This window comes from Bactrocera dorsalis, chromosome 3 (assembly GCF_023373825.1).
Source record: "Bactrocera dorsalis isolate Fly_Bdor chromosome 3, ASM2337382v1, whole genome shotgun sequence".
NCBI lineage: Eukaryota > Metazoa > Arthropoda > Insecta > Diptera > Tephritidae > Bactrocera > Bactrocera dorsalis.
In genome coordinates this window covers 54582726-54600577 of record NC_064305.1, presented here as the reverse complement: position 1 = coordinate 54600577, position 17852 = coordinate 54582726, and the positions used below count along the sequence as shown (strand labels likewise).

The following is a 17852-nucleotide window of genomic DNA, read 5'->3' as shown; positions in this document are numbered from 1 at the left end:
TACCTGAAAAACTATTAGTTTCTCTTGAGTGTGCACTCCCTCAATAATATAATCGTTCGCCACGGTTCAACGGACTTCAAAGGCGCAACCAAATTCTGAAAACGCTCGCCTGCAAAATTGAAAGCGATTTGACAGCCTATGTACATGTCGAAGCCGATCTTGAAAACCGGACATTGTCCTGATTGGGTCCCTACCTCAGGCAACGGAATTGAAACTCCGGTAGCAGAGCTCACAAACCAGCAAGCGCAAAACTAGACAAAAAGTGCATGACCTCGTTAGCAAAAGCATCAAGCTTCTTCCACAATAGACTTGTATGAATCGCAGCGAAATGACCGAAAATCGCAAAGCCGCTAGACTTATGGACCTCCAGTGAACTCCTCAAGCGTTAGACAACAACTAGAACTTGTGCAATTGCGATATTCTTCTAGCAAAAAGTGAACAGTAAGTGGTCCGCCGAATTACTTACTTTAAGCAAGGTCAATCTAGCCGCAATTGTCGATGTTCTGATTGGACACGGTCAAATAGGTTCGCACGAGGTGCGACTAAATGTTTTGTAAGACGCTCTTCATCTTGTCACTTTCTCTCCATTGTCCGGCTTTTGCAGGACTGACATTTAAATGAAATGGCTAGATGTGATATTAAACGTGGAAGCTCAAAAAGTTTCATCGATCTATGAAGATCTGGTAATCCACCTTTAACAGCGGATAATACAAATCACGAACATTTGTCCAAGTGAGATCTATCGTTTATGTTCAAATCCCTACGACCTAACCCAACCTACAACGCAATTGTATGAATGCTAATTATTCATACTAAATGTACATACATATGTACATATATGTATGTTCTTCGTGGACTAGCAGTTCGCACATCTTACACTGACTGAGCCCTCTCTGTGTACAATATATCTCTAATATTGTTAAATAACATGATCACCTTTAAAAAATGCGAGGACGAGTGCAGGTGAAACAACCCAGACTTATTCATCAAACATCTTTTTGCCTAGGGTATATATTTGTATATTATCATGTATTTTAAAGGATACGCCATAGCTTTAAAAAGTAAACTGCCTAAATAAAATATTGTTGTGCCAGTTAATACTTTTCTTTATTATAATTAACAAAAAAAACATTTTCTGTCAACTGTGAAATTAAACTTAAACTGTATACTTTTACGTGCTTACTATAAGTAGCCAATAAATATAGTATAGCGTTACATACATTACATTTGCTTGGACATGAGAACTCTCCTCTCTATTAGGAGAAATAATACTCCATGTTACGAACTCATGTTTTCATATCGCTTCTCTTATTATTCATATGTTTTGTAATACGTACTCTATTCATATATAAAGGTATGCAAGTATGTATGCACATGTCCTGTTTCATTACATAAAAATTTCATTACGAATTTCATATGTCTGAGAACAGAGATAGTCGCTTTAATATTACTAACTTTCGGGTTTAGGCGCATAAAAATTCTACGCTACTACACTAACAATTGTATATGCTAAATAAAACTGTTTTAAACAAAGTAAAAAAAAATCACAAAAGAAAATCAAATGAATATATTTTGTATATTTAAGTGCGCAAATTTAAAACACAATGTGTAGATCAGAATATAAATAGTTTAAGATTAGTCGCTAGCTTACGAAGTTGGGCGAGCTCTTTAGATTTGAATACGCCTTAGGGCAAATCAGTAGCTGGAGCCGTCGAGTTTCGACTTTACGTTGTAATATGCAGTTATATATTTTACAATTTTCAATTACCACTTGCAATTAATAATTACATGGATTTTTTTTTTAATTTTACATAATTCATGCACACATACATACATATGTAAGAGGAATTAGACAGAAGTTTTAGTTCATCATGCGAAGAAAGTAACAGCGCTTGCTTCAGAACTTTCATTTCGGTAATATCGTCGTTTTCCATTCTTCCTGAAAAATTTCGAAATTTCATCATATGACACCGAGTTTTTTCAATCGAATATAAAAATAAGTGCTTAAGAAAATATACTGAATCACAAGGGAAATGCAACGGATACACCACATATACATATTTTTTCATAGCACGCACGCACTCATTTAATTATTGAAATAACGGTTAAAAGCACACATACACACACAATTCTAATTGAAGAAATACACCTTTGCTCTCATATACAGTGTGGTCGAAAATTATCGAATCATTTCTTATTTACTCACATACACTTAGCAGGCGTATGAAGATATAGCTGTAATAATTACTTATATTTTGTTATTGCTGCTATTAGCTGATAGTGGCTATAGAAATAGTTCACATAGTTGAAGTTTACAAATAACAAGTACAAATTTTTATCATTGAAATAAATCGACTATTTTTTTCCTTTTGTAACTTCCGTTGTGATGCTGTGCATCTGCGGAATATATTGGCATTTTACCTAATTATAAGTTTTAACGTTAATGTTGCCCAAATTTTACACATTGCATGCTACTTTCGCTCGCTGTGTAACATTGCACACGAACACACTACAAAATTACACGTTATTATAATGAAAATAGCAGAATGCAGTATTTATATATATATATATAGTATATATGTATATGTATATATAAGGGTGGTTAGTAGGCGGCTGATCCAAGGTAGTGTCATTTCCCACTATTTGTCGAACGCAGGCATACATAAAAATTATCATAACTACACAACATCGTTTGTGTTCTCTTGCATTTCATTCGTACCATAACTTCTTTATGTCCATAGATTGTACGACATAATTTTTCACAAATAATAACAAAAACAAAATCATATAATTTCGTGTCACGTCACACTTGGTGTTTAGTACACAAAACGATTAACATTAATATCGAGTGCATTTCCACCACAGCCACTAGCCGGTGGCGGTTGATCCGAATCGTTATCGTCGTCGTAGTCGCTACGACCACCGCCTCCTCCTCGACCATTACCGCTACGTTTTGCCGCCAATGCACTCTGCAACGCCGCTCGACCGCCACTCTTTATAATGCGTTCTTTAATCTCTTCGGCGAAAATGTAATTATCGTGATTAATATAATTTCGCAAATCGCCAGAAAGCTCATCCAACGACAATGAATTTGGCACATCCACTTTCACCACTTTTGTTGTGGATCCTTCGCATGAGCATACTTCATTAGAACGTGCTCCCATTTGATAGAATAGTATATATGGTGTATTGGGTGGTGTAAGATTGTGCAGCTCTTCTGACTTAGACGGTGTGACGACGTTGTCATTGAATTTATACCACTTATTAGTGATATCAGCAGCGTAAGTATAATAATGCCCTGAGTCCATACTAAAACCGGAATGGACGACGCCAGCATAGAGATCGTAATGCACGGAGGCAATCTCTTCCAACGTTTCCTCAGCACAAACCTTTACAGATACCTAAAATGTGACAATAAGAATTATTTTGAAATTTTATGAATTTAAACGAAACACGCACCTTCTCATCATGGAACACTTTGTGCATCAATTTGGCGCGTGTATGATACTTTTGATCATACTTAAAGTGTTTCAATGTCAATATTAGATTTTTTGGTGCACTGATAACATTGATGTAACGTTCAGCATCGCTAAGTTTCTTACACCGCTCGCAAAAGTATTGATTGTCCCCGTATAGTTTCTCTGGTGAACAATAATAGTCGATGAGATCCTGTACGGAGTAATTGGAGGCGCAATCATTTTTCACTTCTGGAAATGACAGCTGTAAGTCACGAAAACTATCAACTATTCGACTCTTCCAGCCACAAGTGAGGCATTCATAAGTAGTTGCCAATTTCCCTGTAAAGGTTTTATCGATTGTGGTTGTTGCAACAGCGTTATCTTTACAAGGATCAGAACTGCTACTGGCATTGGTTTGCACGACGAGCTTTTCATCTACAACCGTGTTGCTGCTGTCGTTGGTTTTGTTAGTAGTGTCGGTGGTAGCACTGTCACTTGTATATGAATGCTGTGTCTGTGCTGTGTTGAAGTATGCGGTGGCACCTTCTCCACTGTTAGTACTACCACTTTCTTGTTCGGCTTGCTTTGCACTTTTAGCAATTGGTTCGTTTGCCTCTCCATCTGCTATTACTACTTTTTTATCATCAATTACTTTTTTTGCATTCGCCATATCACTTCCCTGCTTTTTACGGAACAGCGTTTCTTGTTCATGTAACGTTTCCAACAAATAGCCCAAATATTCAGAGCTATCCTGTTGCAAGCCCGGTGAGAAGCCAGGTGGTCGTGTTGCACTTAAGACGCGCGATGGTGTCAATTCAAATCGAGTTGAATAGAGCATCAGTGCAATCTGTTGTTGCATTTTCATTAACAGTGGCGACTTGCTTTGTGACAACAATATTTCCCGACTAAACCTGTATTAGACAGACAAAAATATATTCGATATAGAATAACAATTTGAGAAATGTACATACTCCTTAGTCATAGCTAACGCTTGTAAAACGCTATTCATGTAACATGTGTTGCCTAAATTAACTAGACCGACTTTTGCATTACTTTCGTGTGGTATTATTTCGGTGCTGTTATCATCACCACTTTTAGTGCTGCTCCCATAGTTTGGCAAATCATAAGAATGTGGAATATCCTTCATAACAAGCTCCTTCCAAATAAAATAACAGTTATAGCATTCAAATCCACTATTTGAGTGGTCATAAATTTTACTCACCACCGCCTCGTACAAATCATCGTAGCCGTAGAACCGCACCATTAAAGACTTAGTTAAATCAACTAATTTTTGAAGAATTTTTTTGGTTTCTTCTGCGTAGTCTTCCTGACTATTAGATTGTTGCTTCAAATACGTTATAACACGTGGGAACTTTGGCAAAATCTGCAAACAATTAAATATTTAAACATCGTCTGCAAACGCACATCTTGAACTTTACCTTGTGAAACACTACCGGTGTTTGGTCAATGAAAGACAACATATGACATACGATGGGGTATACTTTTGGTCGCAACACTGGCAATATAAGTGATGTGAACAATGGTTCTATGTTATCCAACGCAATATCACGAAATAGCGAAAACTTTTGCTGTTCCTGGAGTCCTCTCAGTATGGCTAATATCCATAGATTAAGATTTTGGCAAAAATTACACATGCGTAACCATTCGCTTAGTAGTTTAACAGTCTTTCTTATATTCTGTTCAGGTATTTTGTGGTCCAACATTGACTGCACCGCTTCAAAAACCATTTCGGAGCTAAACAACTGGAATATTATGGCGATAGCACAAGAAGGTGGTTCACCCTCACCTTGTGTTATAAGCTGACAGACAACTCGAAGGTAGAATAGATAGACGCGTTTCTCATTGGCTTTACTGAAGAAAGCGCCAACTTTGACTATATCTTCTTTAAAACGTTTAAGTTCTTTGGGAATTTGTCTTGGAGTCTGCACACGTGCTAATTCATTGATTATGTGATGATAAATTTTTACTATATCTGGTCCAAATGATATATGCTGCTGATTCAATTCCACCAATTCGATGAGATGTAAAATATGTGTAATATCAGTGGTGTTTTTACTCGATTGACCACCAATGTTTCCTGCTTCACTTCCACCACCAATATTTCCGCTTGATCCAGTGGCCGCTTTCATATTTATCTTGGGTTTATTTGGAGCACTGTTATCAACTCCGCTACAACCAGGTTCATTTGCATCAGGATTACCACTTATCTCTGCACCTAAATTCGCTTTAGCGTTAAGCTTTTTGGTTTTTGTACCACCACCAACTCCAACGCCCACGCCAGTAAGTCCATTGTTTCCACCAACACCGACACCGCCTGTTACACCAGCCATAGACCCGCCGGTCGTATTAACTCCTCCTACGGCGTTCCCATTAACGGGTGCGGGCGCAGCGTTCGCTTCCGTGTTATTTTGCTTCACAGCCATTTTCGGTGACACGGGCACGCGTCTTCTACGTCGGCCGCTCCCCGGGAACGAATTTCTGGCGTTAGCTGGCGTCTGCTGATCGCTCGATTCCGTTATCTGGAACAACACCTACTGCAATACGTCTGCTTAAAACCAAACAAGGCGTTTCAAAGTGCACACACACAATCTATACTGACAGCAATTTAGAGGCCAGTGGCCACTCACGGTCGGGCGACGACCTTATTCAGATAAAAGCAGATACAAAATATTTGTGAGTTCTTTGGTGTTTACATACAACCTTTTTTCAATTTGCGATTTAATGACGCAGACTTCTCTTATAATGATCAATCACCAATCCCGTTATTATTATGCAGTTTTATAACGAAATTCACTTTGTTTTATGCTGTTTTCGGCCAATTGGAAATATTTTCCTCTCGCAAGATGTAAGACGGTTTGTAAAACTTTTACTGCTACAGCTACTATGTATATACAAATTGTTTTTAAATTAAATTTATGATAATTTCCTGTTTGGAATCTATAAAATCTATGTCAAATTGTTTTTCTTTTTATCAATTTACACCAGCAAACTCGCAAAAATTTTCACACTGCTCTTGCCTCTTCGCGGCGAAAATGGATTGCACATCAAAACGAAGACATTTATGTCAAGCGAAACAAATTTGCCATAGAGAACTGCCAGCTTTGAAAATTTAGAATTAAGTAAACTTCTAGAGTAGTAAATTTCTTTCATTTTCAGAGAATTCCTTAAATAAATTAACTCTGATTTATTTCAGTGAATTTTTATTTTACTATAACAGTACGTAACAAAGTACATATTTGGGTAATTATAAACATTCTAACTTGATAAAAATATATTTACAAAAAAAGTAATACACCAAAGAACGCTACCAAAGCTTTCTGTTAAGTTTCTGTGGCTGCGTTTGATCGTTCATCTAATTTATTACGCAAAGAGCCTGTATGTTCCGCGTTGTGTATGTTCTCATTGTATTGGAGTTTAGGTAGTCAAAAATGCTGCAATACATATTTTTTTAATTTAAATATTGTAGAATCTTAATTAAAAATAATTTTCCAATCTAAGCTCAAGCACGGGATGACAAATAAAAATACGTAATGAATGATCAATCATATGTATTTTGGATAGTTTTATGGAGTCGGCTTTAAGAAACTCGTAGAAGTTTTATTAAAAATCTCTGTTAGAGCTCTCTGGTAATTAATGTAATATCTACTAGACTTGTATGCATGTTTACAGATACATTTGGAATAGTAAAATTATCACCTTTTACAATTAAGATTTATTTGAAATATTAAATTACCGAACTTTCTTAATGGTTGTCAACCAATTTTGTCGTTTATGACGTCACGTATCATAATATTGTTAAATCTTGATTTGACGTTCTCTTATATAGTAATTTTCGTTTATTTCTTCTTTATTTACATTTGATAAAACTGTCGTGGGCAAAGAGAACATTTTGGTTTTGTTTGCTATTTGCATAAAGATTTAGAATGGTGGATCCTAATTTCATTGAAGTTAATGAAATCACCGGATATTGGTCATTTTTGGCAAGTGTAAGTGCAAAAAGAAAAATCTATAGTAAACACATTAATAAGCTACATGAATATACAGATTGACTGGAACGATCCGTGGCTGATTGCGCTTATAGCGGTGCATGTTCTTACAACGGTGACTACTTTGATGACAAGGAACAACACTAATTTCCAAATATTTCTGTTTCTAATACTATGTGAGTTATATATTCCATTTATTGATGTTGAATTGTTGATGTTGCAGCGCCAGAAAATATGCCTGCAGTAATTTCGAGGAATGGTGCCGACTTGGCAGTCCTTGTCCGGATAAAAATTCCGATTATCTTTATTTATTGCTTCAAGATTAAACAGTATTTTCTACTTTAGTATCAGCGGCGTACTGTTCGGAAAGTATTAACGAATTTGCGGCAGCTAAATGGAAGAGCTTTTCTAAGCAGCAATATTTTGATAGTAATGGACTTTTCATTTCGACAGTATTTTCAATACCGATATTACTTAATTGTATGCTAATAATTGTAAGTATAGTAACAAACGATTAGATACTCTACAAATTGTGAAAATTTAATTGATTCATAATATTTAAGGGTGCTTGGATGTACAACTCGTTGCAAATTATGGTTACGCTAAAAAGAGCACAGCTTCTGCAGCAGGTGAAGCGAAATAAACAAGAAAAGAACTCAGAGCCAACCAAAGAAGTTAAATCAGATCACGAAAAATCTGATTAAACTATTTTGGAATGTAAATTATTATAAAATCTACTATAATTTTATAAACTATTTGTACCAGTAGTATTTAAGTTTAGTTTGACAAGTTAAATGAAATAAATAAATTTACAACAATAAAGTAAAAATCGTATTTTTATTGATATTTACTTTTTTACATATGAATGAAATTGTGCAAAAATAATTCAAAGTAAATTAAAAAGAAGTTTCATAAATATTAAAACGTCAAAAAATCGTATAAACTTGAACCGATAGTCTCAAGTTTAACATATTGGAAAACTATACGAATGTTGTAAGATCGGACTTTTTCTACATTTTAGTTTTCGATATAGTAAAAAATAACAATCTACATACACGTGGTACATATATATGTATGTATGTCATCCCATAAAAATAAGTATATAAAATTACATAAGCTTCGATTTAAATTAAGTCATGTATAAATAATTCTAGCATTTTTTTGTTAATTTAATAAACGTTTGTTATGTAAATAAATTTAACATATTTTATATAAAATTATAATATTTCTCTCAAACAACTTTTTTAAATTTTACGTTACATTTAATATGAATGACTGCGTTTACTAATAATTTGACTGTATCTAAGTTTATGAATATTAAAACTTATATGTATTTAAATTTAAGGATCGCAGAGATATCTTATAGCCAATTCACACAGAAGTTTTGGTTCGCTTAGCGTTAGACATGTGTTTTGACAAGTGCTGAATACAATACCGACGACAGACGACAAACGACATCTGTCAAATATTAAAATACACACGTTCTTATGGACACTGTTATTTTGACAGCTGCACGACTACACGACTGTAGGCCGACGGTTGTCGTTCTCGCTAGCATTGTATTCAGCATAACAAAAAAGTTCACCGTACGCTATTGTTTAGTACGTTCACATTAAAAGTTTTTGACGTGAAGCCAAGAAAAATGTTGGACATCCCTAATCTTTTTACACTTTGCCAAAAAACGGTCCCTATTTTTATTACAGAGAAACACAATAAACCGTTAATTGTAGTAAACCATTGTTTTCTGCGCATCGTTGTTTCAGTATGAGTTGTCCACTAAGCACCACAAAGCGCGGAAAGATGTTTCTGAATGGGCCTTTAAATATTCTCGTCCAGTGTTGCAGAACATTTAAAATAAAATACCTATACACAAATCCTTTCTTGTGTTTTTACCTATCACGATTATCTTACGTCATGTGCTTCGTATTTTTTAGGCAATCGCTTCCCCATGACATACGCCTGACAGTCTGATTATTATTATTTTTTGCACTTTTACAGACGACAGGCTGATAGTGTAGTGTTTTCAGGCGATAAATATTTTTAAGATAAAAAAAGAGAATGTGCAGAGAAATTTCAAAAACATTTATATAAAAACATAAAAGTAATTTGGAAAATAAAAACAATAGAAATACGAATAAAAGAGTTTTGATCGGAATCGGATTGGACTTTAAAAGGAAGAAAGCAATAAGGAAAAAGGAAGAAGAAGGACAAACGTCGGCCATTAAGCACACCCAAAAAGCCACTACCGGCTGAAATAAACGTGTATCTTCAAACCAAAGGCAAAGTTATTATTTTTACGTCAAGATGTCACGACCTTCGTCACTCGCATGGGTACTCATGTTACTCCTAAGTCGCGTAGCCGGCGATATAGGTAGCAGTGAAAAACATCCGTTAAATTCCTCAACTGAGCTACCTTCTGTGTTGGAGACTTTAACGCCTGTCACAGACGCAACTAATGATGAGCTTCAGCGAAGTCTGCGCTTCGAACCTCCATTGGTTGACTTTGGTGAAGCGTGTCCTGTAGGTACTGCCCGAGCATACACAGTTACACTTTTGAATCAGAATGTCAATCGTAGCGTGTACTTGACATCAGTGTCTGGGCGCACACCTATGTTCTATTCGAGTTTTTTTGAGGCAAAAGTTGTACCACCGCAGGGTAATACCACATTTAATGTGGTATTTTTACCCCGTATGCACGGTATTGTTGCCACTGATCTCCTAATTCACACATCATTCGGACAAGCACGATTGCAAGTTCGTGGCAAGGGTCGAGACTGTCCGTATAGACTTAAGCCTTTGGTGGGGATTAAGGCTCCACTTAATGCAACACTTACACCTGAAATACAAATGTATAATCCACATAGTAAACCACTTCAAATACTTGAGGTATGGAAGAATATTTTAATTGCTCTGTATCTCTGTAAGTAATTAACGTCGTCTTTCAGGTTTATAGCAGTGGAGGTCTGTTCCAATTAGAACTGCCGAGTGGTGGGCAAGAAGGACCGCAAACTTTATGGGAGATACCGCCATATGAAACGAAATCTGTTATTCGAATACGTTTTCATGCTCGAACCGTTGGTAATCATACGGCTTATATACGTATAAAAATATCAAATCAGGTTGAAGAAGGCATTGGTGATACAGTGGGTACAGGGGGAAATGTGTTGGTAATACCAGTCGAGTTTGAAATTTTACCATTACACGGATTATATGCAGATAATCCCGTTATCAACTTCGGTCGTTTTTCAACAAAAGATGGGGAGGATCTAATCCGGGACAGCAGCGTGAAACCGATTCAGTTTAAGTTACATTTACACAGTTCGCATATGCGTCAACAGTACGAGTTACTCGACTTTACGCTTCGTAATATATCTGGGCTGACATTCGATCCAAAGGATGGAGTAGTCATTCTAGAGGCAGATGCCTTTGATAGCACAACAATATTGGACGAGCTGATGACTATAAAGAGTGTACCCCGAGAGCCACTTCAGGACAGCGTCACTCAGTCAACGCAAGAATTTACGATACTGATTCGAGCAGAACTATTCAAGGGTTCGCTACACTATGATAGTAATTCTACCACATTTATAACACAAGCTACACTTGGTACGCGGGGCGGCAATAAGCGCACCTTAGTGCTACGTAATGATTACGAAACTCCTCTGGCATTGCTTAATGTAAGCCTACCACAGGAAGATATAGGCAGTCAAGCGTTACGTGCACAGTTTAGTAGTGACTACCTTGATGCGATAGCTGACGGTGCATCAGGCTCCTTGGTACTGCCAGCGGGTGGATCTTTAGCACTGCTCCAACTTCAGATGATTAATTCAAGCATGACATATAAAGCTAGTTTACATGTATCTACTAATATTACACATATTAAAGTGCCACTGGTAGTTTGTGGTGGCCGTTTGCATGTCTCCACTTATGATACAGCGCGCATACAAGCTGATGGGCCATATAACGTTGATCTCAATTTAGGAGCAATTCCGCTGGCAGAGACATCACATGACGGTTACATTGTGTTGCGCAATCGCAATCCATTACCTGTCAAGCTGACCACTTGGAACTTTCAATCGCCTCAAGGTGTCTACTTTCATACCACTTTCCGAGGATGTTTACGACCGTCTTCATTGCGAGCGTTACGTAATGCAACGCTTAAGTTGGAGAGTGCAAAATTCAAGTTATGCACTCAATTGGAGGAAGATGATGTTGCTGTTTTTCAAGTAACGATACAATCGTACATAACCGAGCAACATCAATGCACCCTAAAAATATGGACTGCTTATGAGGAGATCACTACAACGGTACGTTTTCGTACATGGATCGGCAAATTGGAGGTGGATCAAGAGCAGCTTTATTTCAATAACTGCTTTCCGGTAAATTAATAAAATATTTCTGACATAGCTCCCTGTAAATGTTTAAGGGATAAGATAACAAAATTTTACAATATACCTATTTTTTTTTGTCTCTTTCAGGGAAAACAATGTTCAGCAGAACTAGCAATACGCTCCACATTTCAGCACTCCATACACATTACTTCTATAAATTTCACTGATGCCGGGTTACATTTCGAGGATTACAACGTCAACGGGTCGACGATCGAAGGCAATGCTATGACTAAGGTGGGTCGGATTCACGTCAATCCATCATTGTTTTGCCAAAATCGATGCTATATACAGCAAGATGGTCGAACTAACAGTCTGGCCTTCCCGGCACCATCAAACACGCGTGGTGGCCTTAACAACAATTTACATTTTGACGAGACGGAGTTACGGCGACGAACCGAGTTGTTTCGCCACCTAAAGTACGACTTTCAAAACATTGTTTTTACACTGAATAGCCATGAGTTGCGGCGATTCCTGTTACAGTTGATTATTGACATTGAGTGGCCGAAGTTCGTCACTGAGAAACCAGTACTGCCGACTATAGAAGTGGGTAAATCTCACGAAGTACAGGTGTTACTTAGTAATCCGGCAGACACGCCGGTATTAGTAGATTACTTCCTCGCTGATCCATCATATGCGAAAGAGACGCAGCTGTCACTGCCACTCGAAGTAGTGGATATCGTGCCACATTGCTACTTAACCGATAAAGAAGTATTTTCTTTGCCAAGAGGTGCGCCACGTCAACCGGTACTTCTCCACCCACACGCGAGTTTACCAGTAACAGTTCGTTTAAAAGCACCTGTGGCAGATAGTTATTGTACATTGTTACACATAAGAAATAATCTGACACTCTACGAAGCAGTTTGGGTTAGCGCGAAGGTGGTAGAGTCTGACTTCCGTCTGGGAAATCGTAAGCCCGGTTCAAATGTATCGCTAACATTTAATTTTACTGAAAAACATTTCTCGATTTGTAATCCATCTTCCACGCACCAACACACGCTTAGCAGCCACAATGGAGTTAGGGCCATCAAGTATCCATTATTGAAACGGAAGTTCACTGCGAGAAACACTGGCGAAATTCCAATTTGGATAGAGACATTTCAAATTGGTGATCAAATATGCTCTGGTTATGGTTTCAAAATAGTGGATTGCAACAGTTTTGCACTGAAGGCGAATGAGACGAAAAAGATTGAGATTATATTTACGCCCGATTTTACGATGAATCGCATTATGGTACCATTGAAGATACATACCAATCTCTCTTACAATGTGGAGTATACAATAGTCGCCCAACTGCCACCGGGCACAATCGATCAATGTTCCGTCTTGATAGAACGCCCCCCATGGGAAGAGCGCATACGCAATACGGCAATCGTGGTTTTGGCTACTACATTTGTTTTTGTCTTGATTGCCGCTCATATTGACTATGACAACATATTGCATAGTCAGACGGCTCTCTATGAAGCGCGTGACAAGGGTTCTGTGCACCCGACATTTAATCTGCGCAATATTGCGCTGAAGGCGCAAGCAGCCACACATGCAACCGAAGATGAACCGCAAACGGTCAGTAGATCAGCAGCGAATGTACAGCAAACGCGATGTGGTGCTAATCATCCACAACAACCGAAAGGTAGTACGAGTAGCAGCAGTGGCAGTAGTGGTAGCAGCGGCACCGGAAATAATGGTGTAAAGAAACGTAGTTTTAAGCGACAAAACCACTTGAGCGGTAACGCAACGTCGTCCCGTGTAAGTTTACCGTGGTCACTGGACTTGAATGTTTTCAAGAGCAGTGTTCCACCGACGAAACCCACAAGTGACAGCGATAAAACTAACCCCAGCAGTGGCATAAATGGGGGTTACCCGACGTCTGGTAATGAAAATAGTGGTAAGAAAAGTTCATCAGCACTAACGCAGCCCAAATCAAATACGCACAGTGATAAATTAGACAGAAGCAACAGTGGAGGTAGTACGAACAACAGCAACACCGCTGGAAAGAAACAGCAAACACAAGTGTCGACAACACAACCGCAGGTGCAAACTTCGCCGCCTAAACAGCAGCAGCCACGCGGGGCGCGGAAGTCAAAAAATACGGTTACTGTTTCAGTGCAAATAGGCGAAAAAACTGATAAAGAGCCGCCAATCGTCGCTGCTGTTAATCAAAAGGCACAAGGTAACAACCCTGGTAGCACAAAAAATACACGCAGTAATACCAACAAGTCTAACGTCGGCGAAGCGATGAATCATATAAATGTGAAGAGCAACGTGCCTGATATTCCATCTAGTACTGTACCAATTTCAATACCCTCTCCGTCCATTAAAGATGTGGGCGCGCAAAGTTCTGCAACCGGTGCGAAGTATGGGAAGACACCAGGTCGAGAGCGTCGCAAAGACGTACAAAACGCAAGCTCAACCAATATTGGAAATGATGTTGCTCTTCCGAATTGTCCTTCATCGTCGGCGAATGCATCTCGACGGGCTGAACGTAGAAGTCGTCAACGTGCAGCAAACGCATTGCGAACACTTAATTTCGGCGATGCATCAATAACTGCTGGTGCGGCAACGCGCACTAGGCCTACGAATGGAAATGACAATGGTGGTCTCGGTGGGGGCGGTGCAGCCGGTGGAATGGGTGGTTTAATGGGATGCTTAAGTTCTCCATGGGATACTTGTAGTCAGGCTACTTTCAGTGACGTATTGCAAGCACAGCCCATCAGTGTGCTGACTAAAAATGCATCTAAAGCAAACGATAAATGTAATTTGGATATTAGTGATAGCAAATCAGCTTTCTTTTTTGTGGACAAAGAGAAGGGAATGACAGAACATGAATCAGATTTTACTAGCAAAGAGGTGCAACAACAAACGCAGCCTTTTGGGCAAACCTCAGGAGATTCAGCTTTGGATAAGGCGGCTCTTACGAATTCTACTGAACTCGGTCCGATTGGCTCGAAAAAATCGCCTTCCTCTACTCCTGTCTGGGAGCCAGTTAACAGTAGCAGTAGCAGCAGCGGAAGTAGCAACCATAGTGGCAATGGTCTTCAAATTCCAAAGCCGATTGTCTCTACTGGGGACTGCAGTTTTTTCTCCGATCTTTTAACCACTTACGAATATGATGGAAACAGTCAGCTTAGAGGTAAGTATCCATAGATGATTGATCAAAAGTTGGATTGGCAATATTATTTTACTTATTTTAGGAATGGACGCAGAACTCTATGAAATAAAAAAGGCACGAAACGAATATTTCGAATATATTTACAATTTACGACAGCAGCAGTTACAAGCTCAAGTGCAGGCACATGTTCAAGCGCAGCAGCAACATCAACAGCAGCAGCAATTGATGCAAGGGGTCGATTGGGCAAGACTCAACTCGCGCACTTGGTCACCAATGGCATATTTAGGACAGCATGACACTCCAAGTCTAAATAGCGCTGCTCTACCTACAACAGTTACAAATGCATCTCCCTGTGCTGCATTGATTAGTGGTTTAAGTGCTCCCGTAGTTGGTGGTAGTAATACCGGAACAACATCTTGGCCAATTGGCGCAGCTCTCTCATCAACTAGCAGTGTTGTCAATGGCAGTGGTGGCCCCACTATTATACGTCCGCCGCCAGGTCTGGAAAGCAACTTTCAGGGTATTAATAACAATACTCAAACAATGACGCAACCACAACAACAATCATTAAATGTTTCGTCAACTGATACAGGTGCTACCATCACAGCCGATATGCAGACATTCGATCCATTTAGTTCGCTGAGCTCTATATGGTCAGACAGCTGGCAGAAACGCGACAATAGTAATAACAGCAATACGAACAATGGTAACATGAAGTAAAACGAGCTGTATGTGCGATCGGCCTCAATGTTTGAAAGTGTTGGGTTGAGCAAGTTTTTGATAAGCGATGCAATTTTTGATGAGCTCTGTAAGATTGTCTTCTTTTTCCACAAAATATTACGAACTACCTAAACATAGCTGTACAACGTGTCTACATTGATCCCAAACTTTTAACGGGTACATTATTTATCACTTAATGTCGTGAAAATTTTGATGATTGAAGACAAATGAAAAACCGCAAATTTTATAGTTGGTTAGATATGTATTGTGAAACTTGTTGCCATATGCTCACCCTTCCATTTCTCAAATATTTGGCCGTTTGTATGAACATATGATCTATAAATTTAAAATATAAAATAGTAATGAGAGATAGAGAGAGCTGCAGAAATAAAGTGAAGCGATCAAAATTTGAAATTTCATCACGTGAAATTCGAAATTGCATAACTGAACGTTATTATTAAAATTTGTCTTATTTTTCCTTTCCTACATGTTTGTAAGAAGTCATAATTGGTGTTAAAATGAAAGGAGTGAAATCATTTTGAAGCCATATGAAAACTGTACTTTAAAAATTTTTACTTTTTTATTTTATTTATATTCACCACTCACTTGACTTTGTTATTTAATTTTAATATCGCGAAAGAAGAAAATTTATAATTTATTTTGGAAATTGTACTTTTACTTGCAAAAAAGTAGAGAAAGAAAAATATATATGAAGTGAAATTATAAAACTATAAATATTTACATACGTACGTACTCAAGAGTATTGCTCAACACGCCCAGGTTCGCAATCTACAATATATTTCCTCACAATAGCCACAACTTTAATTCTTTAGAATAAACACAATGAATTATTTAATTTAAAAATTATATATATGGACTTAAGTGCAGTTAACGCACAGAATGAAATTCATAAATAAGTACATGCATACAAACCAAATACATACATACATACATCATTTCAAGCATACATTAAACAATTTTCATTTACATGCAAACTCTCGTGTATTTATTTCAACAATGATAGTGAGACAGTCGCTGAGCCCGATTAAAGTGCGGTTATTTTTAGCTTATCAAACAGTTTTCATATTTAGCCGTGGCCGATTATCGAATTTTAACTTCATTTTCCTAACAATTTTTTAATATACATATATAAGTGCTTGGATCCCAATTTGACATGTTAACCACTTTGATAAGTGATGATGACCGATACATTTTTCCACTTTAACTTATTATTTTTGCCGAAAATATAAAGTGGAATTGGGTATACCGAAACAGATAAACTATAGTTTATTGTTTAATTGAAAATTTATTACAGTTGCTTTCAGGCACGACAACACTTTAGGCTTTCTATTATGGTACCGGTTTTTGTTCTATAATTTATCGATTATATCATTTATCCTTATAAGTTATTATGCCTTTTTCTATAAGATCAGGGATTTCAACAGCTAACCATGGTGCTAACTGAAAGTCAAAGAAAGTTTTTTAAAATTAGGTTCACTTAAAATTATGGATATAAATATTTGAACTCAGATTGTGGTTATATTTACTTACACCCAAAGCCATTGCATGTGCAATTCCAAATTTTGGTACGTTGCGCGCCCACAGCGGTTTAAAGTGATCAGTTAAGCAAATTTTACCACCTCGATACATTTTTGCAGTTTTCCCATCGAGTTCAGGAAGAGCTATTTCTGGCGCGGTTGTAGGATATGTTACCGGTATCTGAAATATTAAACATATAGGAAATTTTTAAATCAAATTTTCCTTTTGAATTTTATTTTCTTACATCGAACTCGATATCGAACTCATATTTGAGTAGATTGTGCATATACCAACATTTCCCAAACCAACGTGTGCCTTCCTTATTGGATTCTAATCGGAACCAGTCACTTCCCGATTCCTTGTTGTTTTGAACATATTTAATAAGTGCTTGATATTCCTCCTTTAGTCTTTGCACCCACAACTCTTTGTCTCGTGGTCCTGCACGGGTTTGCAGTAATGGAATGTTGCTAAGCGTCTTTCTTGTACATTCGTCAACCATTATGGAAATTGCTTTTTCTTTTGACAAAATAGTTTTATATCTAATGAAAATAGAATAAAACTTATCAAATTATTAGCATACATGTAAGTCAATAACAACTTTCACTTGAAGTAAAAACGACACGTCAAATAG

General features: G+C 37.6%; 4 protein-coding genes across 5 annotated transcripts; 2 read left to right on the top strand and 2 right to left on the bottom strand.

The window, feature by feature from the left end:
* Positions 1-1557: 1557 nt before the first annotated feature.
* LOC105227677 (ubiquitin carboxyl-terminal hydrolase 35) lies at positions 1558-6526 on the bottom strand. Its single transcript, XM_011207153.4, has 5 exons — positions 4898-6526; positions 4681-4842; positions 4430-4614; positions 3460-4369; positions 1558-3401 (listed from the first exon to the last, which is right to left on the bottom strand). The coding sequence occupies exons 1-5, from the start codon at positions 5900-5902 to the stop codon at positions 2817-2819; spliced, it is 2847 nt and encodes a 948-aa protein (XP_011205455.2). The 5' UTR covers positions 5903-6526; the 3' UTR covers positions 1558-2816.
* Positions 6527-7305: 779 nt separating this feature from the next.
* Positions 7306-8294, top strand: LOC105227676 (transmembrane protein 18). The gene is made up of 4 exons (XM_011207151.4): positions 7306-7465; positions 7524-7641; positions 7811-7959; positions 8029-8294. The coding sequence occupies exons 1-4, from the start codon at positions 7403-7405 to the stop codon at positions 8167-8169; spliced, it is 471 nt and encodes a 156-aa protein (XP_011205453.2). The 5' UTR covers positions 7306-7402; the 3' UTR covers positions 8170-8294.
* A 147-nt stretch (positions 8295-8441) lies between these two features.
* Positions 8442-16677, top strand: LOC105227675 (transmembrane protein 131 homolog). Of its 2 annotated transcripts, XM_011207150.4 has the most exons (5): positions 8442-10351; positions 10411-11844; positions 11944-14983; positions 15045-15482; positions 15555-16677. In XM_011207150.4, the coding sequence occupies exons 1-5, from the start codon at positions 9770-9772 to the stop codon at positions 15680-15682; spliced, it is 5622 nt and encodes a 1873-aa protein (XP_011205452.2). In that variant the 5' UTR covers positions 8442-9769; the 3' UTR covers positions 15683-16677. The 2 variants fall into 2 exon arrangements, with proteins under 2 accessions (XP_011205452.2, XP_011205451.2); XM_011207149.4 differs by having other exon boundaries at positions 15045-16677.
* Positions 16660-17830, bottom strand: LOC105227674 (ubiquitin-fold modifier-conjugating enzyme 1). The gene is made up of 3 exons (XM_011207148.4): positions 17466-17830; positions 17234-17401; positions 16660-17143 (listed from the first exon to the last, which is right to left on the bottom strand). The coding sequence occupies exons 1-3, from the start codon at positions 17718-17720 to the stop codon at positions 17072-17074; spliced, it is 495 nt and encodes a 164-aa protein (XP_011205450.2). The 5' UTR covers positions 17721-17830; the 3' UTR covers positions 16660-17071.
* Positions 17831-17852: the final 22 nt, after the last annotated feature.

Excerpts from the sequence above, each read along its gene's own strand:
- LOC105227675 (XM_011207149.4), top strand. The coding sequence starts at position 9,770 with ATGTCACGACCTTCGTCACTCGCATGGGTACTCATGTTACTCCTAAGT. Across the intron at positions 11,845-11,943 it reads ATTTCAATAACTGCTTTCCG|GGAAAACAATGTTCAGCAGA; the intron begins GTAAATTAATAA and ends TGTCTCTTTCAG. Across the intron at positions 14,984-15,044 it reads TGGAAACAGTCAGCTTAGAG|GAATGGACGCAGAACTCTAT; the intron begins GTAAGTATCCAT and ends TACTTATTTTAG.
- LOC105227677 (XM_011207153.4), bottom strand. The coding sequence starts at position 5,902 with ATGGCTGTGAAGCAAAATAACACGGAAGCGAACGCTGCGCCCGCACCC. Across the intron at positions 4,843-4,897 it reads CACCGGTAGTGTTTCACAAG|ATTTTGCCAAAGTTCCCACG; the intron begins GTAAAGTTCAAG and ends AATTGTTTGCAG. Across the intron at positions 4,615-4,680 it reads ATGATTTGTACGAGGCGGTG|GAGCTTGTTATGAAGGATAT; the intron begins GTGAGTAAAATT and ends TTTATTTGGAAG.
- LOC105227676 (XM_011207151.4), top strand. The coding sequence starts at position 7,403 with ATGGTGGATCCTAATTTCATTGAAGTTAATGAAATCACCGGATATTGG. Across the intron at positions 7,642-7,810 it reads ATTTCTGTTTCTAATACTAT|TATCAGCGGCGTACTGTTCG; the intron begins GTGAGTTATATA and ends TTTCTACTTTAG. Across the intron at positions 7,960-8,028 it reads TTAATTGTATGCTAATAATT|GGTGCTTGGATGTACAACTC; the intron begins GTAAGTATAGTA and ends ATAATATTTAAG.
- LOC105227674 (XM_011207148.4), bottom strand. The coding sequence starts at position 17,720 with ATGGTTGACGAATGTACAAGAAAGACGCTTAGCAACATTCCATTACTG. Across the intron at positions 17,402-17,465 it reads AGTTCGATATCGAGTTCGAT|ATACCGGTAACATATCCTAC; the intron begins GTAAGAAAATAA and ends TTAATATTTCAG. Across the intron at positions 17,144-17,233 it reads CACATGCAATGGCTTTGGGT|TTAGCACCATGGTTAGCTGT; the intron begins GTAAGTAAATAT and ends TTTGACTTTCAG.